At 41.2% G+C, this 25,256-nt stretch overlaps 4 protein-coding genes across 12 annotated transcripts in view; 2 read left to right on the forward strand and 2 right to left on the reverse strand.

The window, feature by feature from the left end:
- Window positions 1-6,622, reverse strand: c19h6orf136 (chromosome 19 C6orf136 homolog). Of its 2 annotated transcripts, none has more exons than XM_077507364.1 (7): window positions 6,495-6,622; window positions 3,991-4,217; window positions 2,436-3,125; window positions 1,784-1,872; window positions 1,521-1,721; window positions 1,319-1,388; window positions 1-815 (listed from the first exon to the last, which is right to left on the reverse strand). In XM_077507364.1, exons 2-7 carry the CDS (start codon window positions 4,087-4,089, stop codon window positions 666-668), a joined length of 1,299 nt encoding a protein of 432 aa, XP_077363490.1. In that variant the 5' UTR covers window positions 4,090-4,217; window positions 6,495-6,622; the 3' UTR covers window positions 1-665. The 2 variants fall into 2 exon arrangements, with proteins under 2 accessions (XP_077363490.1, XP_077363489.1); XM_077507363.1 differs by lacking the exon at window positions 6,495-6,622 and adding an exon at window positions 5,449-5,710.
- Window positions 6,129-16,183, forward strand: abcf1 (ATP-binding cassette, sub-family F (GCN20), member 1). Of its 5 annotated transcripts, none has more exons than XM_077507356.1 (26): window positions 6,129-6,332; window positions 7,303-7,349; window positions 7,468-7,539; window positions 7,977-8,103; window positions 8,199-8,230; window positions 8,304-8,393; window positions 8,797-8,850; window positions 9,080-9,130; window positions 9,208-9,285; window positions 9,366-9,464; window positions 9,654-9,776; window positions 9,878-9,978; window positions 10,675-10,760; window positions 10,819-10,958; window positions 11,030-11,178; window positions 11,263-11,346; window positions 12,216-12,340; window positions 12,490-12,602; window positions 12,678-12,852; window positions 13,503-13,577; window positions 14,008-14,078; window positions 14,167-14,199; window positions 14,342-14,510; window positions 15,124-15,188; window positions 15,357-15,429; window positions 15,838-16,183. In XM_077507356.1, the coding sequence occupies exons 1-26, from the start codon at window positions 6,272-6,274 to the stop codon at window positions 16,002-16,004; spliced, it is 2,460 nt and encodes an 819-aa protein (XP_077363482.1). In that variant the 5' UTR covers window positions 6,129-6,271; the 3' UTR covers window positions 16,005-16,183. The 5 variants fall into 5 exon arrangements, with proteins under 5 accessions (XP_077363482.1, XP_077363483.1, XP_077363484.1 ...); XM_077507357.1 differs by having other exon boundaries at window positions 8,797-8,844; XM_077507358.1 differs by lacking the exon at window positions 9,080-9,130.
- Window positions 16,176-25,256, reverse strand: part of mrps18b (mitochondrial ribosomal protein S18B) — a 13,705-nt gene continuing 4,624 nt past the window's right edge. For 2 of the 4 annotated variants that reach the window (XM_077507366.1, XM_077507365.1), the window contains exons 4-9: window positions 17,380-17,536; window positions 17,203-17,300; window positions 17,046-17,114; window positions 16,734-16,800; window positions 16,578-16,637; window positions 16,176-16,470 (exon numbers count right to left, since the gene is read on the reverse strand). In XM_077507366.1, the coding sequence (XP_077363492.1) occupies window positions 16,265-16,470; window positions 16,578-16,637; window positions 16,734-16,800; window positions 17,046-17,114; window positions 17,203-17,300; window positions 17,380-17,536 (657 nt within the window). In that variant the 3' untranslated portion in view covers window positions 16,176-16,264. Of the gene's footprint in view, window positions 16,471-16,577; window positions 16,638-16,733; window positions 16,801-17,045; window positions 17,115-17,202; window positions 17,301-17,379; window positions 17,537-17,840; window positions 20,007-20,104; window positions 20,338-25,256 lie in introns of those variants that run through there. The other 2 variants (XM_077507367.1, XM_077507368.1) reach the window with 2 other exon arrangements.
- ppp1r10 (protein phosphatase 1, regulatory subunit 10) overlaps window positions 19,171-25,256 on the forward strand; it is an 8,345-nt gene continuing 2,259 nt past the window's right edge. The window contains exons 1-15 of the mRNA XM_077507362.1: window positions 19,171-19,460; window positions 21,981-22,089; window positions 22,172-22,258; window positions 22,363-22,498; window positions 22,624-22,675; window positions 22,750-22,839; window positions 22,923-23,051; window positions 23,119-23,224; window positions 23,375-23,478; window positions 23,601-23,728; window positions 23,970-24,126; window positions 24,203-24,343; window positions 24,417-24,663; window positions 24,739-24,814; window positions 24,902-25,117. Of these exons, the coding sequence (XP_077363488.1) occupies window positions 21,983-22,089; window positions 22,172-22,258; window positions 22,363-22,498; window positions 22,624-22,675; window positions 22,750-22,839; window positions 22,923-23,051; window positions 23,119-23,224; window positions 23,375-23,478; window positions 23,601-23,728; window positions 23,970-24,126; window positions 24,203-24,343; window positions 24,417-24,663; window positions 24,739-24,814; window positions 24,902-25,117 (1,776 nt within the window). The 5' untranslated portion in view covers window positions 19,171-19,460; window positions 21,981-21,982. The remainder of the gene's footprint in view (window positions 19,461-21,980; window positions 22,090-22,171; window positions 22,259-22,362; window positions 22,499-22,623; window positions 22,676-22,749; window positions 22,840-22,922; window positions 23,052-23,118; window positions 23,225-23,374; window positions 23,479-23,600; window positions 23,729-23,969; window positions 24,127-24,202; window positions 24,344-24,416; window positions 24,664-24,738; window positions 24,815-24,901; window positions 25,118-25,256) is intronic.

Here is a 25,256-nt window from a genome sequence, read left to right on the forward strand (position 1 = left end):
TTATTTCAGCAATCCTTTATTGCTCTTCCTATCAACAGACAAAAAAACGGCCTCTTAATACGTGGACTTTAGCATTTAACGATACATTTTCACTTCTGTTATTTTCATTGTACACACGCTGAAAGACTTAAACGTTGTTGCGGTATTGACGACGAACTAGTTCACACGTGGGTGGTTGAAAGTCTGAAGTGACGGAATTTCTGGATGGGGAAAGATCATGCAGAATGCACACACGGAAACAAAACACAAGATGTACTGCTGTGGACAAAAATATTTTCAACATAAAAGAAATCCAGAATTCAGCCGCAACAACGTTTGCGTACACAAGACTAAATAGTATATTTGAAAGAGTTTCACCTGAAGAATGTCGAGTGATTTTTCAGTCTGCGGAGTTTTCTTCATTGCAGTTGTATTGCACATGGACAACTTTTCAAGCTTCAAACACGCAATGAAAATGGGGAATTGAATGGAGTCGTTTTTGCCATTTACTCCATTCAACATTCTTCCAATGCTGTTGGAGGGAAATGGTAAACGCATGTTGCATCTTGTAGCATGTTAGTGAGTCGACCTCAACTGTCTATGCCACCATTTATTACCAGTTGAGACAAAAAGCATGATGAGGAAGTGTGACGCAGATCTTCAAATCCTGGCAATGAAAGTGAGATTCACTGTGGCACGTGCCACAGCGAGGACAGGATGAGGGGCAGCAGATTGAGAGCGGGTCTGTTCACCGTCTCCTCCATCCCCAGCGCCACTAAAGCGCTGGCCAGGAGGGACGTGACTCCGGGCAGGGTTGGGGGCTGAGCCGGCATCACCTGCATCAATCAGATCCGCAATCACACTTTTTGTTGCCTCTTTTCACTTCAATCATGCATTGACACCATCTGGGATGGCAAAGCTGGAATCGCAGTGGAACAGAACTCGGATGAACTACAACCACCAATTCATTGTCAAGAATTCACCACACAGACCGGATCAAACAAAATTGAGCACTAGTCACTCATTTAAACTCAAAAACGTGTAAATACGCTTTTTAATACTTTGTCCGTCCCAACCAATAACGCGTTTCTACTTTTTTTTGTTTTTTTTTAATTGCTAGAGCACACAGCATGTTTTAATGAGTCTTTTTTTTTTTTTTTAATTTATGCATATTTTGTTTTTGTTTCAATTATATTATTTTACTTGTATTTATTTTTTTATTTTGCCATTTTTGTTCCTCCATACTACCGTGCTGGTTCTCATACTGAACAAAGGGGGTCTACATATTTATTTTTCGTGCTGCAAAGTCTTAACTCGCCCTCCACACCTGGTTTCTTACCTTTTCAACTTTATGACAGTGGATGAGTCCGTCATGTCCAATGTAGAACGTGGAGAAAGCATCATATGACCTGGAACAGACGCCAGTCCAGAATAAGAAAAGATGGAGGTGAAACATACACCCGCAAATATTTTGGTGTGAAATTGTCGGGGCACCAAAAAAAAAAAAAAAAAAAAAAAAGAGCCATTTATGAGAATGTCACCTGTACAGCTGTGATTTGTCTTTGCGGTAGAAGCGCAGCATCAGCGTCAGGTAGGGAAGGCCCCGGAGCCTCCAGCGAGCCTTCACGCTCCCGTCTTCCGTGTGCTTGGTCAGCTTGAGCACCTCCAGCCGGGTGTCACAGAAATACAAATGACAACAGAGGCGCCACAGCAACAGGGTGACCTGGTAGATGGCGCGACCTCTGCAAGGGGACGCTCCAGTCAAGACAGGAAGTCCAGCGCACAAATACGTCTCCATGATTACCTGCTCTTGGTATTGAGAAGTCCGTTGATGAATTCAACATCATGGGAGTACATGGCGTAGTCATGAGTCTTACGGAAGAAATTTGGCAGCTGCAAAACATTAGGTGGAATCGGACATGTCAAATAAACCGCACAACACAAAGTATGCACCATAAAAGTTCCTTCCCGATTATAAAAGTACTACGTTAGATTACAAGCTACTTTTTTAGTTACATTCAGCAGACGTCAATAAATAACCGTGCTAAACATTAAAATGTAAATGAACGCTTATCTGGATGTCTGATGTCTCAAGCTGTTGTCTAATGCACATCAGAGAGAAAAAAAAAGAAAAAAAAAAAAAAGTAGGCCATCGAACGGACCAATCACGAGCGAGCTACTGTGGACCTTGCAAAATGAGTCCAAATCCAGTAAAACCGCCGGGAGCGAAGGGGGTTGCTTCAGTCAAAATGGCTGCCAGTGAATGAGTTAAGTGACTGAGGCTACGTACACGACCCAAGTCAGATTATTATTTTTTTTTTAATTTTGCTTCATATGCAACCTGTATCTGATTTTTTTTTTATTTTTTAATTCCGATATTTTCAAACCGGACCACTTTCATATGCGTCGTGGCTGCAGACTGGCGATTTTCTATTTGACGAGACAAATGCGCGTACCTCACTCCTTAATCTTTCATACGCCACGGCCAGCTTTTGCTCTCTTTCACCGTCCCGTTGACTGGGCGAGCGCTCGCTTCTCGCGTCACGGCTACACAGAGAGGTGGGACGCAGCAGCGGAAAGTCCTCCATCTTGTTTCCGTCAAGTCCAATATCGTGCTGAGAGTTCAGCCGGTGTGGGGTGATCGCTGCTTCTGTTTCCGGCGAATGGAAACAGTAAAAGTGAGAGCCGTACATGAAGGGGGCGGGGCAACTCTCCGCTTCAAACAGGTTTCCAAAAGAGCCGTGCCGTCTCTTTTCGGGCCTTTCGCTGCTTCCCCTCAAGCTGCTGACGCTGATGTCGTCTTCCCTGCTGCCGTCCACCGTGGTGAGGAGGAAGGAAATCTCCCAGGAGGACTTTGGACTCCCTGGAGCAAGCAACTCCGCCAGTTTCGTCTGAGCAAATAACGGGATCTCCACGACGGTGTGCACGCAACTCCATTCGTTCTGTCGCACCGGCACGCACGCGCTTAGCGACTCCTCCCAGTCCTTGTCGTGGTCAGCGGCGCTCGGCGGCCATCCGGCGTGATGGAAAGGGAGGGGCGGAGTCGCTTGCTTCTCCGTGTGACGTCGCAAGCTGTTGGGGGGCGCCAAGGCCCATGATGCACTGCTGAGTTCACGTGTTGGGTAGATCCACTGCAAGTCAAGGGGCTGAAAGAGACGGACAGAAAGCTGCCATTTGTGTCATTTGCGGTTGTGGGTACAGAGACCACACGGATCCATTATTTATACAACTAAAATATTGTACAAGTTGAATTATTTTGTAATATTGTTACATTGACCGATCGCGACCGCTCACTGTCATTCATTTTTTTGTCTTGATTTTGTTTTGTGTTGATCAGAGGCAGACAAACAAGTTTGCTTTCTTTCTGTCCCCTATCATTTCTTTTACTTTAAAGAGTAAAATAAAACATAGAAAATGAATTGACCTCAATTGAATGATCTTGAAAATGACATCAGCACTTTTAACTAGAGCTATCAACCAATTACATTTTTTAAACTAATTAATTGCACAATTTTCCATTGTTAATTACATTTTCTTCTTCTGCTTCTACTTTTTTCTTCAACCCTAGTAACAGATATGTACTTTTAAAAAATACATCAGAAAGTAAAACCATCTATAGTCCATGTTTCTTCATCTTCCCACAAAGTTTATTTTAGTTAACAAAAACTAACGAAAAAACTAAAACTAAAATTCAAAAATATTTTCGTTAGCGAAAAAATAAATGAAACTGCTTTTTAAAAAAACAAAAAATAACTGAAACTACATTTTTATGTTTAGAAAACTAACTAAAACTATAATTATTGCGAAATGTGCGTTTTCGTCTTTGGTAATGAATAAATTAGCCTTTGGGGGTGATTTAATTTGATTTGAAGTCGATTTCTTTCGATATTAACCGGAATAAGGTCGTTTAAAAGTTACGAAAACAGCGCCGATCCTTCAAAATAACTCTCTTAATCCATTTTCCACATTTCTTCAGACATAAACAGCATTTATGAGACGCGAGCTAATTACCTGACTGAGACTCCTGATGTATTTGGTGATGGGCTGCCTTCTGCCATGGATGCGGACGCAACCCACCCAGAAGGCAACGCTAACTCTGCTCACAGCCATTCACCAGAGGGGCCGAGGCAACCCCAGTCAGTATGTTACCATCACCCGCAACAAGGCTGCAAAGTCACATTGATGTGCCTTCAGATGGTCGCTCTTTTGAAATCTTCACTACACGCCCCCCTTTGGACCTAAAGTCAGACAAAAGAGAGAAAATGAAAGCGTTGAAACAGCAACAATCGTGTTGTATTCACTGCAGGCGGGACAAACACAACCAAGGGCGCAACATATGATGGACGTTGAGAATTCATCCAAGGGTCAACAACCATTTCGAAACCGAAAGATACTTCTTGGGTAGTGATTAACAAATGAGCTCAAATTTCCTTGTTGAATATTAATCATTAACTAGGCTTTCAGCGTTGTGCTCTTCAACATCAATTATTCCTAAGTTTGGAAGGTTGGCAGATATTTTATATCGAAGGTTCTGTCAAGATAGAAAATAATGCACAGATCTTTTTTTGCAACATTTTGTATCCATGACTGCAGTGACATTTCAAAGACTCGACCAGCACATGACTTGCAGCACACCACAAGCTTGTAATAAGAACCCGTAGTGGTAGCTAAAATTGAATTAACCAGCCAAGGACAAACTACAACTGTTTCCCATGGAGCATCTCCTCAAGTAAGGGGGGGAAAGAAAAAAAAACGAGAACATCTCAAAAATACTGTCCGGCCATATATTCAGACAAGCTTCTTTTACGTGATTATTCTGGTGACTTGTGAAGGACATGTCCTACTTTCATGACAAAGCATAACCGAAGTACTTATCAGAGGAAAATGGTTACTTTTAATCTAATCAGATCACATTACAATGACGCAATATAATATTATAACAATTTGACATTATTATGGTTACATGTATTGTTGTGATGACATGGTTAGAGGACCAGCTACAAAATGGCCTGAATATATAATGCATTTCATTCTTTATAACTTCCATGAAAATGTAGTCGAACACAGCATTATTAAAGACAATTGAATCGCCTTCATGAAAAGTTGGTGTCATGATACATTATGCAGTGCAAATGCACACTATTTTCATCAATCATCCCTCACGCCAAAATAGTTTCTTGTGCAACTTTCCTCCAAATAAGGTTTTCTCCAGCATTATCCCACACATTTACATGGCTTTACATTTTGCCGGTTGGCTAGCGCTAGCAGGCTACTGGCTGGGACTGTCAAATGCTATGCTAACTAGCAGCTAGCTAGTACTAGACAGAAACGTCACTGCCATGTTAGCGTCAACTGACGAAATAACGTCATGATACGTCGGCCACAGCTCTACTGACCAAAGGTTGTGCTGCACTCACATGTACGTTTATGCCAAATATAAGATAGTAAGCTGAATTGCAGCTAACTTACACAAGTGTCATCCAGTTGTGTGTCCTTGCCTGGCCAAACACGCCTCTCACAGGAAGGCGTAATGCTACCTTCAAGGACGGTGAGGAATTTGCTAGATTTTACTTGCGCATTCCGCGTGTCGGACGTGTTTGTTTCTAAAACTAAATAAAATCAAGGAATGTGCGAGATGTGTATGGAAGTAAATCTGTCTTTTGAAGAAGTCCGACTGCGATTTTATTAAAATGTCTTTCATGTCTGACGTTAACGGAACGCAGTCTGGGCGGTGGTGTGTTTTAGGGATCTCGTAAATTAAATAACTCCACATTCTGGAAGCGTCTGAATCCACTGCATAACACAACACACAATGTTAATGACAACCGGACACAATCATGCATTATTGAGTTTAAGGAGTAATCCAGATTGTTCACGAATAATAGCCCGAGGCGGTAACATGACTGTTCTACCTTTTTCGAACGATTAGAAAGCAAAATTAACATTTTAACATTAATTTAATTCAACTGATTAATGTGATGTGATTTACTAATTCAATTTAAGAATAAAACTCATGCTACTCCACTGCAGCCGATATAATAACAAGATGCAACAAAGACAAACGGGGGGGAAAAAATGCATGTTTTGCTCCCCCCATTCATTTTCTCGCACAACATACTAGAGGCGGTAATGCACCATTATGCAGGTTTGCGTCCCATCAATAAACCGCCGAAGAAGAAAAACCAGAAGCCGAAGAAGAGATCTCTTCCCTCTGCTGGGCCGCATGACATTTGTGGCTCTCATACCGGTTTGGACTACTACGCTCGATTAAACTGTCAAATTGCGGAACAAAATGCCCAAGAAGGGGAAAGAAGAACCAGAGTGGGTGGGCGATGACGATCCCCCGACAACAGGTCAGATCAAATGATCATTAGGGTGGCTAGGTAGCAAAGCTAGCAGCCGCAGGCGGTATCCTACCTCAAACAAACAAGCAGAAAAAAAAAAAAAGTGAAGTATTAAAAATTGTTGGCGTAAAGTGGACATTCTATAGTTAACAAATATCATTATAATCTGACCTGTTTGAGTCTTTGGGTTTTGCTCAACCTGGTATCATTAGTGAATTGTTAACTTTACCAACTCAAACATAAAGTTTAATCCGCGTTGTAATGGCTGTCATCGACCAAACGCGCATAAATACCTCAGGCAGTCTGAATTCCTAGAACACAAAGTTTTTGGTTTGTATTGAGTCGGACGTAGCATTATTCTGACGTCAGCAGTGACGCGTCTTACTCGAGTCATGAAAATGATGCAATGCTGTCATAAGCATGGACAAAAAATGTAAATGTTTGTTGGACTTCTTTCAGCATTGCTTCAGTTACGTTTAGGACATCTTAAAGAGTAATAAAGTTGCGAAAGACTGTTGAATACGTTATAAAACGTTATTTAAAAAAACAAAAAACAAAAAACGAACACATACATTATAAGTGAAAGTACTTGACTGAAAGCGTCCGACAGCGCTGACCAGCGGTGGCAAATTTAATCACACTTTAAGTAAAAAAAACTATTGGGAAAAAAAGAAAGAAAAATCACTGAAAACAGTTGTGCATAAGGAACACACATTTTTCAAAAGTATTTTCCTATGTGGTGAGTGAATCATGTTTCACTTTTTTTTTTTTTTTAAACTAATCTGCTGAAATAAGTGAACATTTCTCCCATAATCAAATTTATTGAATGTGCCTTAGTTTGTCTGACAGCTAATAATAGCTATTCGGATATTTTTCCAGGTATTGACAGTTTTTTTTAAAATAATTTTTCAACTAACACTGTCGTGATACCTAACCAGTGTTTCACAGGTTTACCACAATATGCTCTTTCACACCACAGAAAAAGCTGTGAAAAAGGGCAAGAAAGATAAAAAGGGCAAAAAAAGTGTGAGTACTTGTCAAATTTTCAATCTACTTATTTTCAGTTTAATCGCTGACCTTCGTCACACTTGGACAGTACTTCATTGAATGAATAAAATATTTGCTGTGTGTTGTTTTCGTCCAGTTTTTTGAAGAACTCCAGACTGAGGACACAACTGAAAAGGAAGCTGAGGTTCCTGTCAAAGATGCAAAACAGGTGAACAAAGCTTCGAGTAGCTTCTGCATCGGATTACTTTACTCAAGAGAACTGGGTCAGATTCGGGCAATCGGAATTAGGCCTGCACAATATATTGAAAAAATACCGCAAAGAAATGAAAAAAGTTTGATATGGCATTTTATACTTTGATCTGAATTTGACCAGTCAGACTGTCAGGTTTACCTGTTGGACGTTTGTTTATTAAACGTGACAAAAAAAGGAGAGAAGACACTCAGTTGAAAGCTCACGAGTTAGTTCTTAGGTTTTTAAAGTACGATTTCTTTTTTGTCTTTAGTTTCCTCATTTTCAGTTTCAGCCACTCAAACTTTCATTTTGGAGCATTTCTAGTATGCACGAGTATTTTATATCCTGTGGCTGAAGTCAGCGTTTTGAAATGTAAGCAGCTAAATTGAGTGCTGTCAATGCCGTCTTTTCAGCCTCATAAAAAGAAGAAGGAGCGTCGAAAAGGAAAAGGTGGAGATGGCGGCAATGACAGCGATGAAGACGTCATGCTGAAGCTCAAAAAGCTTTCGGTGCAAGCTAGCGATGAGGAAGATGAGCCCGGTAGGTGGACTGGCGACCAAGTTGTTCCGTCAGATGTATTCGTCGCGGTCATTCAAGAAAGTTTCTGATATATATATTTATTTTTTTCCCCACAGTCGCCCCTAAGAAAGGAACCAAAAAGAACAAGGTTTGCCACCGTCCGTTACCACCAAAGTTGCCAATTAAGTCTCCACATGCAAAGCGTTTGTGTCGTTCTTTAGGGTGCGAACCTTTTTGCAGCTCTCAGCCAGGGGATGAGTGATGAGGAAGACAACTCAGATTTGGATGAGGAAGATGAACCAGTAAAAAAGGTGCCATGTTGTTCTTCACGTGCTTGAAGTTTTTGTTGATGTACAAATTAGTTAAATAGTCAAATAGATTGGAAGTGGAGCTATTGGGGCAGTTGGGACACTTTTTGTCAATGGACAAAACCCCCAAAACAAAAGTCTACACACCCCTGTTCAAATGCATCATTTATGTGTTGAAGGTGAATGAACACAACACGTGCACTAGAAATAAGAGAAGTGGATGTCAATTGTAAAATGTATGACGGGAGGCATGGGCACATTTAAAATTGGTTTTTGATAATACAGTAGCAGGTACATATAATTGGAAACTGCATTTAAATGTATCTTGTAAATATGTGTCTTATAAATTTCTATTTCATTATAATTTATGGTGTATAACGCTGCAGTTTGTGCATCTTGCATACAGGAGGCTGAGAAGGGCAAGAAAAAAGCTCAAGCTAAAGCTAAACCTAAGGTGAAGGTGGGTGCTCTGCGGGTGCTCTTTTTCGGTGTTTCCTGAGTTCAACTTTTTTCTTCACTCTTAACTTCTATTCTACTATATGTATTGGCTTTCTTCTTTTTTTGTGCATGCCCAACTATCACCTCTCTTGTGTATGGCAGTTGCTTGTATGTTTGTTTGTTTTTGGGTTTTGTTTAGCTAATTTTGCCTGACAAATATATATATATATTTTTTACTTCTTCCTTTATAGTTGCCAGAGAATGACGAGGATGAGAAGCCAAAGGACAAAATGAAAAGAGTTGTATGTCATGTTTTGTCCCCCCCACATGAGTTTTCATCAATTGTCATTCTTTCACTCATTTCAAACGTGACTTATAGAAAAAGCAACCTGTTGAGGTGTCGCGTCATGACGCTGAAGACGAGGCGGACGACAGTGACGGGGGTGACATGATGATGGTTCGTTTCCTCTCGTCGTCATTTTGGCTCTTGGTTTTCTGTGGGTGTGCCTTTGTAAATACTTGTCTGTGCCAACGCAGAGTGCCGAGGACGTCATCGCAGAGCAGGCCAAGCAGCAACAAGACGATGACCCCTTTTCCAACCTTAGCAAGAAGGAGAAAAAGAAGAAGAAGAAAATGGTAAATCGACTTGAAATACGTTTGGACATCCCTTCATCGTCCACTAACGACATGTCGAGGGTGCAATGATATAACTTCAATCCAACAATATTGACTCGTATAAAGATAAATGGATTCTTCTGTTTCTGTTGGATTTCTTTGTTTGGGTTGATGTTGTTAGATTTGAATGTGTGTGCGTGCCCGTCACAGATGGAGTACGAGCGTCAGGTGGCGAGTATCCGCGCCCAGAATGCCTTGGAAGGAGATTTCTCCATTTCTCAAGCTGAAATGTCATCCAGACAGGCCATGCTGGAGAACGCTTCGGATATCAAGGTCACGTTCGGCTTTCGGAATGATGACATCGTCGCCTTTGTGAACAAAGTTTGCCCTAAAATTGTGTTCCCTCACACAAAGTTGTTTTGTGTGTCGTGTAGCTGGAAAGGTTCAGCATTTCTGCGCACGGCAAAGAGCTTTTTGTCAACGCTGACCTCCTTATTGTGGCGGGAAGAAGATATGGTTTAGTTGGACCAAATGGGTACATTCTTTTTTTTTTTCCCATTACTTTCTCAGTCACTGGCAGCCATTTTCCCGGCCGTTTTACTGGATTTGGACTGATTTTGCAAGGCCCACAAAATATTGTGTTCTATTGATATCAAAACATGGAACCTACCAAAAAGAAAGATTAGTCTCTTCTTTCGCCAGGAAAAAAAAAAAAGGTATATTTATCTGTTTCCATTTTGCAGCAATTTGCATTAGAATACAGCTAAGTTTCATCATTGGTCACAAACCTGTTGAAAAGTGGTGAAAAGAACTTGTTGCAACATGGCCCTGGTTGATCTCTTATACTCTGCAGCCACCTGCTGCTAATAACTAGCATTGCTTTAAGCAACCTTTATTTATGTTTTTGGGTTTGAATGAGTTCAAATTTGTGGTCTTCAAATTATGACAGTAAGTGAGACTTGGGCAGTCACAATCACGACTCAATGCCGATTGGCTACTAATGACAGCGACACATCTCGCTATACTATTTTTTGTCCTCACAAACATGCAGCAAAGCGTCTCTTTAAAACTCCTTCAGTTAGTCTCTTCCTCAATTCAACAGGAATTTGAGTCCAAAGTGATCCGTTGTTCCATGTTTGTGCCACCTGAAGTTGCATGACAAGAGTGAAAGTCACCAACGCGCTACTTGGTTGAAAAAGCAAGCCACCAAATTGTGCCTGTTTTGTCCCAGGAAAGGCAAGACCACATTACTGAAGCACATCGCCAACCGAGCTCTGAGCATCCCGCCCAATATCGACGTGCTGCTGTGCGAGCAAGGTGAGAACGTTCTTGGCCGTCGTCTTGGCAACGTCCTCACTTGCATTTGCGCAATCAGAGGTGGTGGCTGACGACACGCCGGCGGTCCAGGCGGTGCTGAAGGCGGATACTCGCCGCCTGAAGCTGCTGCAGGAGGAGAAGCAGCTTCAGGCTCGTTTGGAGAAGGGGGAGGACAGTGTGGCAGACCGACTGGACAAGGTGAGCGATGATGGAACAATTGGAGTGTCTTTGACTAATCTGGTATCTTTTCTTTTCTTTTCTTTTTTCAGGTCTATGAGGAGCTGAGGGTGATTGGAGCTGCAGCAGCTGAGGCCAAAGCAAGAAGAATATTGGCTGGCTTGTCATTTACCCCCGAGATGCAGAACAGACCCACCAAAAGGTTCTCAGGAGGTTGGAGAATGAGGGTCTCCCTTGCCAGGTAGAACTTTCAACTCGCTTGTTTCAAACGGACCCCTCGTTGACTTGTGAGCGTTTTCCTCATTCGTGCCGACCACGCCCACAGAGCTCTGTTCATGGAACCCACCTTACTGATGCTTGATGAACCCACCAACCACCTGGACCTCAATGCTGTCATCTGGCTCAACAAGTATACACAACTGGATGTTTATTTATTTATTTATTTTTGCCTCTCTGTTTTGAAATTATTTGCAGAAAGCGACATGGAATGTTATTGAGGTTAAAAGTTAGGTCTATATCACAGACTTGTACTTCTTGTGACGCGATTTTTTATTCTAACCGCAACAATCACAAGGTTAGACAAGAAGATGCATAAATAAGTCATTATTTGTGTGCTAGCCAAATGTGGTACGTTGAGTAAGAATGCATATTTCGAAAGGTTCAAAAGCAAAGATGCACATTAAGGGAAATTCATCAATTTTCAGAACCATACCTGAAAATTCTAGGGATGTTTGATACCCCATTTTTTCCCAGACAGATGCTAACACGCGTACTCAACTCGAGTCATCGTCAATACAGAGAACAAGAACCAATACCACGAGAACTTTTGATACATAAAGTTTTCCTATAAAAAAAATAACGACAGATATTTTAAAGAAAGACTTATATCCGCCAATATAGAGAATTTCCATTAAAATGGCATTAAATTATTGGGAATTGTCTCTTAAATGGCCACAAGAGGGCGCCACTGTGAGAGCCGAGTCCTGGCAGCGGTACTTGCTCAACCCTACAAAATGACACGTGGATAACCCAAAAATGTTCTTTACAGTGATGTTGTATGCACCCGCACGAATCTAAACATAGCATTCTGATTAATATTGTGTTTGTGGGTTATGAATAACGTAGTCAAATCATCTGTGGGTAGCCATTTTGCCACTTGCGGTCGAGTTGAAATGACATCACAGTTGCTGAGGGCTCAGGAAGCGACCAATCACGGTTCAGCTTCAGAAATCAGGTGAACTGTGATTGGTTGTTAACTGACACACTATCTGCTTGTAGCTATCTTCAAGGCTGGAAGAAGACTCTGCTCATAGTTTCCCACGACCAAAGTTTCCTCGATGACGTGTGTACTGACATTATGCACCTGGACAACCAGAAACTCTACTATTACAGAGGGAACTACCGTACGTACTTCGTCCTAGCTTGAAATGTGCGTTGGATGATCATGTTTACGTCAAATGTTGGATACAGTTGCGGCATTGAAAGCAATTCTGCCTTTATGAAGGAAAAGTAGAGACGATGTTCTTGACTAACCTCAGATATGTTTTTGTAGTGACCTTCAAAAAAATGTACATCCAAAAGCAAAAGGAGCTCCAGAAACAATATGACAAGCAGGAGAAGAAACTGAAGGACTTAAAGGCCGGTGGCAAGTCCACCAAACAGGCTGTGAGTTTCTGTATTCCTCGCATCAGTATTTGCAAAATTGTGCCTCACGCCGTTTTATTTTCATGTTGCTTTCAGGAGAAGCAGACTAAAGAAGCGCTGACGAGGAAACAACAGAAAGGAAAGAAGAAGGGAGGTCAGGAGGAGGAAAGCCATGAGGCCACGGAGCTGCTGAAGAGGCCAAAAGAATACACCGTCAAGTTCACCTTTCCCAACCCTCCTCTGCTTTCGCCACCCATTCTGGGCCTGCACAGTAAGGCGTTCCTCTGTATGCGTTTCACACCAGACGGACGCGCAAATAATCCAGGCGGCAATATGTCGTCGCGGGCCTCATTACAATACGCGGGCATCAGAATCGATATTGCTCGTTAACTTGAAATAGGCTGTACAGCCTTTTTCAAGGTGCTCGGGAGAAGTGGGCAAAAGGAGACACGGGTGTCTTTAATTTGAATACTTTGATATTTGTGCTCATATCGGCTCGTGCCTGTTCATAAAGTTGCGTCATTTCGACCGGGGATGCCGCTTGGTGGTCACCAAGAAGAGCTGCTAACAAAAGCTTTTTTTTGACATCCACATCATAAACCTGTGATAATACAATGCAAGTAAATTCATGTCAAATATCGGGATATGTATCGCCTTGAAGATAATGTAGTGGGATACGTATGTATCGTATCGCGTGGTTGTCGACAATATCCAGCCTTATTTCACACACAAACATTAACATGACACATTTAATTTTCAGCTTTCATATTTAAAATAAGCTGGTTTACTGTATGTAACCTATAGTTTCCAGGTAAATCAAACAGATGGGAAATGGGTCCATTTTTTTTTTTTTATTCAAAATAACAGTTATTGCAAACTACAATAATCCACATTTGCGTGATTTTGTTTTTTTAATTCCAGGTGTTGATTTCTCCTACGAGGGCCAGAAGCCGCTCTTCAAGAATGTCGACTTTGGAATTGACATGGAATCCAGAAGTAAGACTGCAACAGCTTGTTTATAGAGAAGCTGATATTCAAGTTAAAAATGGATCATTTTGAAGCAGTGCATTGTTTCAAAAAAGTCCAGTAGCAGTCTAACTACATAATAATCAGGGATATTTGTAATAGAACTGCTCGTGCCCGTATTTGGAAATGCTGACGTAACAGCAGAACTTTCCGCTGGTTGGACCTCATCTCAAAAAGATGCATCTTTTCTTGTTGCAAAAGAAAGGCCCGACTTTGCTCATTTAAGCAGCTGGAAGAGGAGGACACAAGGAGCAGAGGAAAACTCGGCGGGAATTTGAATCGTTTCGTCATGCCGTTACTTGTGACTCTAATCTGTCTGGCAAAATAACAATTGCTGCTTGTAATCTGAATACAGCTTTCACAATTTGAATTTCTGACTACATTTTTACCTTCCGTCCAGTTTGTATCGTTGGCCCGAATGGTGTTGGGAAGAGTACATTGCTGTTGCTGCTCAATGGCAAACTAAATCCCGTATGTATGTTGATTTGTTGAAGCTTAATTAGGTCATAATTGATGTTGTCCACCATGAGTGACACTGACACTTACTTGTGTTTTACAGACAAAGGGTGAGATGAGGAAGAATCATCGATTGGTCAGTAGTTCTTCAAAGTTCTATGTTCCTTTGCTAATACTTTGGTTGGATACAAAGTAATTGTGTAGGGAATAGCAATAATCGTGATATATCTTGCCACAAATCAACTGAAAGTTGAACTGTAATGAAATTTTGCTTGCAGAAAATTGGCTTCTTCAACCAGCAGTACGCAGATCAGTTGAACATGGAGGAGAACCCCACAGAGTACCTGATGAGGAACTTCAATCTCCCCTACCAGGATGGCAGGAAGTGCCTGGGCCGTTTTGGTTTGGAGAGCCACGCACACACCATTCAGATCTCCAAACTGTCGGGTAACAACGTGCACAATCAACTCAACAGTCTCATTTGTGCTCCGAGTGCGTAGTTGTTATTGGTGGTGCAACGGATCATCGTTGACCCCTGGCCCGTTTGGATTCAAACCATTCAGTCGATACCGTTCTGACATGTCTCGGAAGCTGAAACATACTCAACGTAACACGCTGAGCAAAACTGCAAAATCAACTTTACCAGATGCAGGCATGCATCGACACTTTTGCCCATTAAAAAAAGAAAAACATTCAACTCAAAATGTCAAATGTAGCTTTTTAGATGACAGGAAGACAACTTTAAGCCATGAATGCCCTACTTTACACATGAACCACGTAAAAATAAGAATGTTTCGGCCTCATGTTGCACTAAAGTTGTCCCTAAATTCTAAATGGCTATATTAGAATTTTGAATTTAATGGAAAAAGCGCTTGACCAAATCCCGTAAATGTTTTTTTGCTGATCTGATCCGTGATCCGATGAGAACCGTGACTTTTGTGATCCATTGCACCACTAGTTATGTATACACTCCATTGTGTTCCTTGTAAATTGTATTTTGTAGTTTACCAGTATAGAGAATTGTTTTGATGGTTTGTCGTGTCTGTTGTCTTGCAAATAGGTGGTCAGAAAGCTCGAGTTGTCTTTGCTGAACTTTCCTGCCGCCAGCCGGATGTTCTAATCTTGGTAAGACGGTGCCTTGCAAAAGTATTAGCGGTAGCTTAGCCCCTCTTGAACTTTTTGTAAGAGAACCTCAACATCCTTTCCTTGACGCTTGGGACAATTTCAGCCATGTAACTAGGCCACGTAAAATGTATTGTTGTGCCCCAAACTGAAATGTGTTTGGCCTTCCAGGACGAACCCACTAACAATCTGGATATTGAGTCCATTGATGCTCTGTCAGAGGCCATCAACGAATACAAAGGAGGTATGTGGAATGTGGCCCGTACGTTTGCTGTTTCACTACAAGTTCAGAGGACATATGGAAAACACATTTTTGCAGCTCTCGCTGCTTTGTACAAACTAGGAATTCTTCATTAAGAAGGGCTCAAAAATGCAAATGTTTGCGGCGAAGAATAATAATAATTCCTTCAGAAATATTGCTCGGGCCCTAATTAACAATCTTTAAAGGGATACTTCAGTCATTGAAGCCATTTTACAGGAAGATATTTTGTCTATACTTAATGTGATAACTTGTTTTTCACAAACAATTAATACCTTTTAAAAGCATTTTTTTCCACTTGCTGTCAAGTGAAGATGACATCACAATTTGGTCACCAGAGCACCATTTTGCTCGTCATTGTGGCATCATCGCGTCTTCCTTGTTCTTGCCCAGCTGTGATCATCGTGAGTCACGATGCCCGTCTCATCACCGAGACTCAGTGCCAGCTGTGGGTGGTGGAGGACTGCTCCGTCAACCACATCGACGGCGACTTTGATGACTACAAGCGGGAAGTTCTGGAGTCCCTCGGCGAGACCATGGTCAATAAAGTTAACCCGTGATTGCCCAGAGAACTTGTGGGAGGAACCCCAAAATCCCTCTCGACTGGTTTCTTACCATTTTTTTTTTCTGTGACCAGATAATGGGGTGTAAACGCTGCCATCTAATGCTTATATAGTAGATAAAATACTTCAAATCCTGCTATATTGGTTAAGAAAACAATAAAATGAAACTTTTTGCACCTTTGTCTAATGTTTTATATTCACATCCACGATACAGATGCTGACTTCATAAACAAACGGAGCATGTAGAAATGATGTCATCATACGCCTGGCTTTAAATAAGCCTTATAAGTCTTCCTGACTTTAGCAACTTCCTGCTCATCAGGTATGATGTCACCGTACCATTGATACCATTCGTCGTCAGACGTTAAAGTCGGAGCAGGCGGTGTGACGCCCACAGCGTCGTGGCGATTGGAGTAATCTTCACCTGCAAAATCCACATAGGGAATCTGAAAGGGAAGAAGGCCTGAAACCAGACAAGTTCTTCTGATGAGTTGAGCTGCAATGACTTGAAACAGGACACTTCCTTTCAATATAGTATAATAATGTTGTCAAAATGAATAGTATACATACCATGATCTCGTGCTGTCTTGATTGCTTCAGTCAACTTCTTGTGCTGTTTCATACACACACCTGGCAGGATAAAAGAACAGTGGGCCTATTTTGGATGGGTTTTTTTTTGTTTGTTTTTTCAATACACGGAAGTAATGGCATGCACTCGTGCTTTACCAGTTCGAGTGGGATCATACATCAAATCAGTGAGGGGGCTGATGAACTGCTTCAAGAGCTTCACATTCTGTCAAAAAAAATATAAAGGTATTCGCTTTATCAGCAATGACACAAGCCACTAATCTCTAATACGAACTAACAGAGCATTTAACTTGCTCCTAAAAACCATTTTAAAGCTGCCCAGCTGTTCTAGTAGGCTTTTCCTGGCTTTTTTTCCGCCAGCATAATGCCTCATTGGAACTTGTAAATGCATTTTTCTTGCACTTATAAGTGTTAATTCAACCAAAAGGAATAACGAATCAACCCACTTACCTGATGATGAACAAAGATGTTTGCATCTCGACATATTGGACAGGGGTTTCCGCTTATCTTGCCTCCCCTCTAAACAAATAGATATTTTTTTTAATTATATGTCAGCTGTGTACTGAAAATTAAACATTGTTACAAAAATAAATTTAAAACACTTTACAATGCAGGTCTTGCGAGTCTTCTGTGGGGGAATGCCTCCTTTGTGGTTCCTCCTGTAACCCGTCCACACTGGATTGGTTCCGTACCTCTCAGTGTACTCTGCCAGGGAGATTTGATTCATAGGTAAATAAACACAAGTTTGTGCAAAAAGCTCACCCTCATGTTATGTGCAGGATACCTTCACTCTCCAGATAATCCCATGGCCTGTCTTTGTAGCGAGAGAGTGCCTCGGTTTCCTTGGTCGCACACTCCTGCTGGACTGTCACTGTTTGGCAAAAAGAGCGGCTTGGAGGGGCAAATGGCCAAAGAGATAGACTCGTTCTTCCAGATATCCCCTGTAAACAAAGTGGAATGGAATTGATACATGTTCGTAGACATTATCAAATGGCATAAGGCTAAATGAAAACAAAGGAGGGTGCAAATTTAAAATCAAAGAGATTTTACGCATTGTAATTTTTGGAATTTTATTTTATTTTTTGATGGTGATTACAACGCAATCGCTGCTTTATTTATCGACGTTAGCTAAGTAGAAGGCTACTGATTAGACTCGCTTAACAAATAAAACTTTTATAACACAAAAAAAAAAAACGCCGTCGACATATCAGCAGTAGGAAGAGCATATGTATGGTAAAATATTACCTGACATTGTCGCAGGGTGAATAAAACTGAAGGCGAGATGCGGAACACTGCCCTTACAACGTTTTGGAAGGAGGCAGCCATTTTTTTTTCTCATGCGCGATGGTCAAAGGTCATTCACTTGCTTCCTTCACGACGATTTGCAAATTTTTGATAGTACATTACCGCCACCTATCGACCTGTTTTGATTACTGTATTAACCGAGGGAATTCAAATGACAATTTTATACATTGCTTGTCTCCTCAAAAAACTTATTTCAAATACATTTCTTGTACTTATACTTCTGGGATAGAATTGTGGATCTGAGAAACACGAGAAAATTACGAATATATGTGTGTATTTTTTTTAAATATATATTTCAATCAGCATAAGTTTCAAGAATCATTTAGAGAAGAATTTGAACGTTTTTAAACAAGTGGACACGTAACTATTTATTTATTTATTTTCAAAAACAAAAATGTAGTTTTTGTTAAAATCCACCTTCTAACCTTACAAATTATGCAACTCAACTCTCAACTCAATTTAGAAAAGCTCTACGGTAATATACAACAAATTTCTTAGCTGCAAATGTGAGAAATGGGCCATACTTTGGACACTGGCTTACACGGTGAATGAAGCACAGCAAAAAGGGTGTAAGTCACACCTTTTTTGTTTCATTCCATCTTTATCTATTTGCACCACACTACTATAACGAACATATTATAATGAATACAGTGGGCGTTTTCAACGTGCGTGCAGTCCCAACTCCCAACCGCAGACAGCCGTGACGTCATAATTTGAGGGAAAACTTTACATATGAAAAAGGATTTATTACTACCAGAAACGCTCCTTGTGATTATTGTATTTTTGTTAAAAGTGTATTGGCATGTTTTTAAATAGGCTCACTTCACTGTGACTTTTTGTCAAAACACGCATGCGGCTGTAGCGTGTCAGTTATAAAGCAGTCGCCATTTTGTAGGCATTTATCAACTGTAATTTACGTATTTTATAACGTTTAAGTTTCGGTAAAATGTGAAAGGTCTTACGTGTATATGTGCTTTGAGCAATACTGTACCGACACACATAACTTATCAGGTGTGATTTGTTGGAATTTCGACGCAATTGTCGAAAAACTGTGTGAGTCGCCATTATGACTTTAAGTCACACAACAAGGTCGTTCGTCGGCCATTTTGAAGCGATACCAGAGGTGAAAAAAAACACTGCCGTGACGCAAAAAACGTCACTAGGTATAAAAGCTAAATCCCTCCTCCTCCAGCTCATTCCTGGATTTGGTCAAAGGTAAGTTACGACGTCAGAACATTTGTGCATACATTTGTCGTTTTGCAAGGTGAAATCACCCCAGCGTTTTCACACAAAACAATGCATGTAGTTGATTACGCCGCAGGGGCGAATTTTCGCTTCTGAGTGTCAACTAAAATGTTTTTTTCCTTCTTGTGCACTTTTTCAGGTCTCAATTCGTTTTCCTGAAGACTCAACCGTCGAGGACTTCGACCAACTACTCAAATTGCTATTTTTTCTTCAAGTAATGGACATCTGATTACTATTTTTGCCTCCAGTTTGTTCTTGAAGGAAAAGGCTAGCGTTTAACTACCAAAGCCCCACCCTTTAGAAATTTTGAAGCAGGTATTAAAGCCATCAAAGTTGACGATATGTTTTGTATAAACGAAATAAGTGCCCGAAAAGCACAATGTGTTATGACTAAAACGTTGAGGGCATTTAGTTTGAATATAAATGCATATTGTTGACTTGTTAGTCCAAGTCCAAAATGGTCGCATTAGCTGTCTTGCGGTAGCTGGCTAGCAGCCGCCGCGTTTTAGCCTAGCCTTTTGTTTAGCATGAGCTCACACATGAACGTGGACTGCGACACAAGTCGCCGTTTCTTCGTGTGTGAGACGAGGTGGGCTAATAAAATTTGAAGTCGATAAATAATTTGATCTATAAGCAATCTGATCATAAAGATTGCCGTGTTTGTTTTAGGACGCTAATAACCAATGAAGTCGGACTTATTTTTGCCTGCCGAGGTTTTGTAGGGGCTGCTCCACGGAACTGAAATCCACCGCAATCTATACATAAAGATTGCATTAGGCCGAGGACTGTTGGACATTTGAAGCACAGTGTTGCGTTGACGATAATAGCACAGGGGCTTCCTCAAATCCCGCACCATGCAATCTGTGGATAAAGATTGCGGGATGGCTGAATGGAAGTGGTCTTTCGAAACACAAACAATCGGAGTTGTCAAAATAGTGGATAATTGGTTTGTGTCTCACCATCTGGTGGCTTTTTCTTCGGAACATTTGGGAGTTCTCTCTTTAAAACCGTAAAGCAGCCACAATGGCTGCTGCCGCGTAACAGTCCTTTTCAGGTTGCCAGTTAACCGTTGCTCGTGCTTTTGTGTTCAAACCGAAACGTCATGCGTCATTGGCTTGCGCGATCCTTTGCTAACTGGGCGAGTCTGGCGTCGAGGGGGTTAAAGCTAGGAGGGCTCTCATTGGCGGACGAGTTTATTGCCCCTCCTGCTCCAGTCTTGTTTCACTTGCATTTAGGATTTGGCTGTCTTTACATAACCAAGGGACTTGAAGTACAACAATGTACCCAAGACAAACTTTGTTTACCTGAGTTAGCAAAACTTAACGTGCTATTACTGAACATTTTGGGGCGATTTATTTTGTTTTTATGTACCAGTACTACACCACATAATTATTTGCAATTGTTTCTCAATGGATAATGTAGCTGGGTCTTGTTTGACACTGACATTTTGTGTACATGTGTAACAGCTGTGCCATTTACAGGCTTTGAATTATTTGCAGTGTTGTGGAGTTCTGAGACAATATAAAACTTCTTCTACAACATTTAAACTGGTAAGACCTAACTGATTCCTCACCATGGCATTTCCAATGAACTAATATAGACTGCAGGGCAGGTTTTGTATACACTAAATCTAAATATCAACAAACATGGAGAGTGTGCAACCCAGTCTGACCATACCTTTCAAGTCCAATGTTTAATTGTATAACATATAACACACTTGAATGCAATGCTGATTTAATTATATAACAATACATTTAATGGCCACTTGTCAAGAGAACTGCAGACACCAAAAGTACGGTAATCCAGACAGCCAGTATAAAATGCTATTACTACAAATACTTATTAAACTTTTTTTTAATGTCAATCTGAATGTGCAATTAAGTCATTTGTAGCAGGTAAGACTAGATGAACCACAAGTGCTGATTGTTTGACCTTACCCAATCAGATGAGGTGATTTTTAAATTGTAAAATACATTATAGAAAACAAGCAAGTAATTAGGATGAGTTGAGTTTCCTGTTCAAGCCTCCTTCAGTTGTAGTTTTGAGCAAATGTGATTTCAATATGCATGCTATTATATTAATTTTGAATAACTGGCAGATATCTTTAATCTGATGTAAAAAAAAAAATAAAAAAAATACACAAAAGTATGTTACAAAATGGATATGAAAAATTAGTTTAATTGTATTTTAATTATTGGTGGTGTTCTCAGATGACAGAAATAAAACAAGTGTAAATACATTTAAATGCTACAAATAGGGTTGTTGCACTATTCTATCATTAAATGTACCTTAGTAAATCAGAAAGTAGCATTTCACACGGAAGCACATACAAGTACAAATGCCCTGCAAGGTCCAGAGAAGAGACTTTATGGCACGCTGGGACACTCATCTGTCCTGCTCCTGTCTCTGCAACTCGAGGTCGTGCCGGCAGCGTGCAACAGCTCAAGTATGACGCAGTGCATGTCTTTCTATTGCTGAATTGTTTGCCGAGTCATTTTGTAAGTTCATTTTTTCAAAAATTTTTTGTCCAACGTGATCGCTGTTAATTTGTTTGCGCTGGTGATGTTGAGTGGTGTCTGGTGAAAACACTAAAAAGTGGCAAAGTGAGAGTTGCTTAGAGGTGGTCTTGGATTTTGTGTTTAATAGCAAAAAGTGAGATGTTGGTCTGTAAATAGCAAGGATGGAATTCAGTTCTGTTGAGCAACCCCTCTGTTAGATTAGAAGCAAATAACTACTAGTAAACATAATGCCCCATTATTTAAAAAAAACAACAAACATGCAATACACATTTGCCTTCCTGCTGTATGTGTTAAATGTTTGCGGTTTGCCTTTCAGACATGGAGGGGGTGCCGGTGGACCCCAAAGAGGTTTTGAAGGGAGTGGAGGTTCTACTAGGGAAGGATGGGGGACTCTGCAGCTTGGAGGGAGTCCCAAAGATGTTCAGGTGAGGAATTTAAGCCTGGCAGATTGTGCCTCGTTAAGATTAAAAATGGGTTCATGAATATGTCTGCATGTTTTCTGCATAGCCTCATGAAGGCGTCTGCCAAGATGGTCAGTCGGTGTATGTACTTGAACATCCTACTTCATACAAAGTCACATGATGTTCTCAACAGGTCAGTCTTGACAATATTCCATGCATGCGTTCAAGTCAAATTTTGGGTGGTCTAACTTGCATGCATGCTTTTTTCTTCAACATATTTTCCCCACCTTTGTTTAGGTTCATTCGAGTTGGTGGCTACAGGTTGCTGAACTCATGGCTCACTTACTCCAAAACCACCAACAATTCTCCTCTGCTGCAACTTATTCTGCTCACTCTGCAGAAGTTACCCCTCAAAGTGGATCACCTCAAACAGGTACACGCCAAACTCAACACCTCTATTACTGGTACAGTTAACTTTGTTTAATGTATTTCAAACACGTTTGGTTTTAATTAGATTACTAAGTTTCCTTTTTTTTTTTTTTTTTTTTTTCCTTCCAGAACAACACAGCCAAGTTGGTAAAGCAACTGTGTAAAGGCGCAGAGACTGAAGGTCAGTTTTCTCTTTAGTCATATGTATGTTTTCAACTAGTTTGAACATAATGCATCATCTCATTCACATTTTAGAATTGAGGAAGTTGGCATCTGTGCTTGTCGATGGCTGGATGGCAACAATTCGCTCCCAGAGTGTATCAAGCAATGCAAGCAGTCCTGCTGGTATGGATGGTTGACTTTGTCTGTTTTATCAATGGCTCTTTCTTTTTGATATCAGCTTAAAATGCTCTATATTTGACGTGTAGATAAGAAGAAGAAGAAAGAAGATGGCAAGGTTGTACCCAAAGAGGTGAAGGAGAAGAGTGGCGAGGAGGAGAAGAAGAAAGACAAAGCTAAAGCTCATGCGCCGAGTCATGCAAAAATTCGTTCCATCGGTAAGCAACTGAAATAATGGATTTCATATTGCTGAATTGCTTTTAGATGATTACAATGGTTTTATAGGACTAGAGATGGACACGCCTAACCCCGCCCCCACAAAGAAGAGCCCGCCTGCGCCTCAGCTCGGCGACAAGTACAACATCAAACCGCCGGTCCTCAAGAGGTTAAGGTACTGAAATTTACCAAAATAAATATGAGTACAGCACCATCACAGTTAAATGTGTATTTTGCTCTCTACAGCCATCTTGTGGTCAGTGGCAGTAACTTTATGCTTTCTTTTTTTCCTTTTTCTTTTTTTAAATAAAAAAAATCTGAACAGTTCTGGTCCATATGACAATCCTCCATTGGAGAAGAAATACAAACCTCTAAACACACCATCCAACTCTACCAAAGAAATTAAAGTCAAGATCATTCCAGCGCAACGTAAGTTTGACGTAGTTTATCAATGCAATAGCAATATTACTAGATCTGGTTTTAAATGCATTAAGTGTGACATTAACTGTTGAGTCACACTTTCCTATGTACTTTTGATTTCATGTCTGCAGCCATGGAGTGCACCGGGTTCCTCGATGCGCTCAACTCGGCCCCAGTGCCGGGTATCAAGATCAAGAAAAAGAAGGCTGCAGCTGGCTCACCCTCGAATGCCAAAGCCGTGTCCCCGACCTCAAACAAGGTAAGACATCAAATGGATGGCCAAATCTAACTGTGGAAAAAAAGCAAACATCAAGTTTAGTAAAATATAATTGTTGTCAAGCCACCATGGGTAGGACCATACGTCTGTGTAGTTGGCAAAAAGAAATTAGAATTGCTTCAATATATAGTTTTGTATGCGTTGTATTAACTAGTTCAACAATTATTCAACACCTGTCAACGTGTTCTCTCCTCCTATCTCGCTTCTCCTTTTTTATCTTCAGACAAATCCATTTGACAGTAAGTCATCGACGTATTCCTCATCTTCTGCCAAACCGACATCTCCCGAGACCGTTTCTTCAAATACTATTGATGAAAACCAGGAGCCGGATCGGCCTGGGACCCCCGTGCCCTCTGAAGACCCGGACTCCATGGACACCGGTAAGACTGGCTCTGCTCGAGACCATTAGATAATCATTGGAATAGAAGATAGCAGTATATTTTTCATATTTTGCAGGAGACAAGCCCAATTCTCTGTCAGAACCTCGTGGGGAAGACGACTTGACCAAGAAGGGCAAGAAAAAGAAGACTGTTCATTGGGCTCAGGAAGATGATCTCAAACAGTACTTTTATTTTGATCTCGATGAGACCGAGAGAGGTATGAGACATGCCACAGCGAAATGTGTCCAACTCCCGTAAGAGCAAATGACTAATATTACTCACTCCGCTAGTCAACGTCAACAAGGTCAAGGACTTCGGCGAGGCGGCCAAACGGGAGTTGATGATGGATAGGCAGACATTTGAGATGGCCCGGCGGCTCTCTCACGACACTATGGAGGAGCGGGTCCCCTGGACGCCCCCCAGGCCGCTGACGTTGCCCGGCAGTCTGGTCATTCCTGGCTCCAACAGCACGGAAAAGTTTACCCAGCGGGACCGCGAGATGGGCATCTTACAGGAGATTTTCCTCAGTAAAGAGAGGTAGGTGGTGTAAATGGCACTTAGCACGTTTATTTTGAAAAATGGTTCCATGGATTTCTTTTGTCCTTTTGCAAGTGTGCCTGACAGTCCACATGAACCCGACCCAGAGCCTTTTGAACCTATGCCCCCTCGACTGATTCCCCTAGACGAGGTTAGTATAAAATTCAGACCAAACATGTTTGACTTGTTTTGATAATAATTGACCACCTTATTCAACTTGCGTCCGGTATGTTTGCAGGACTCTTCAATACCAGACGAAAGCTACTCCGAGCCAATGGACACGTCTCAGCAGGCTCCTGCCGCGGCCCAAAACGAGGGCTCCAAGCTGCCGCCCGTTCTCGCCAACCTGATGGGCAACCTCAACAACAATTCGCGTAGCCCCCAGACCACAAACACTGTCAACAATCCCGTCACACCAGCCGTCAACGTACAGGAGCTGCTCACGTCCATCATGGTACATGACTACTGCAGACTGGGAGCTTTTGTCAGCAGCGAAATAAAGCTTTTTCGTCTGTTTGATTTACTCATTTCAAGCGTGCAATATTTGTGAACATGAAATAAAATGGGTTTATATTAAATGTATAATAGAAATG

Source organism: Festucalex cinctus, chromosome 19 (assembly GCF_051991245.1).
Source record: "Festucalex cinctus isolate MCC-2025b chromosome 19, RoL_Fcin_1.0, whole genome shotgun sequence".
Taxonomy (NCBI): domain Eukaryota; kingdom Metazoa; phylum Chordata; class Actinopteri; order Syngnathiformes; family Syngnathidae; genus Festucalex; species Festucalex cinctus.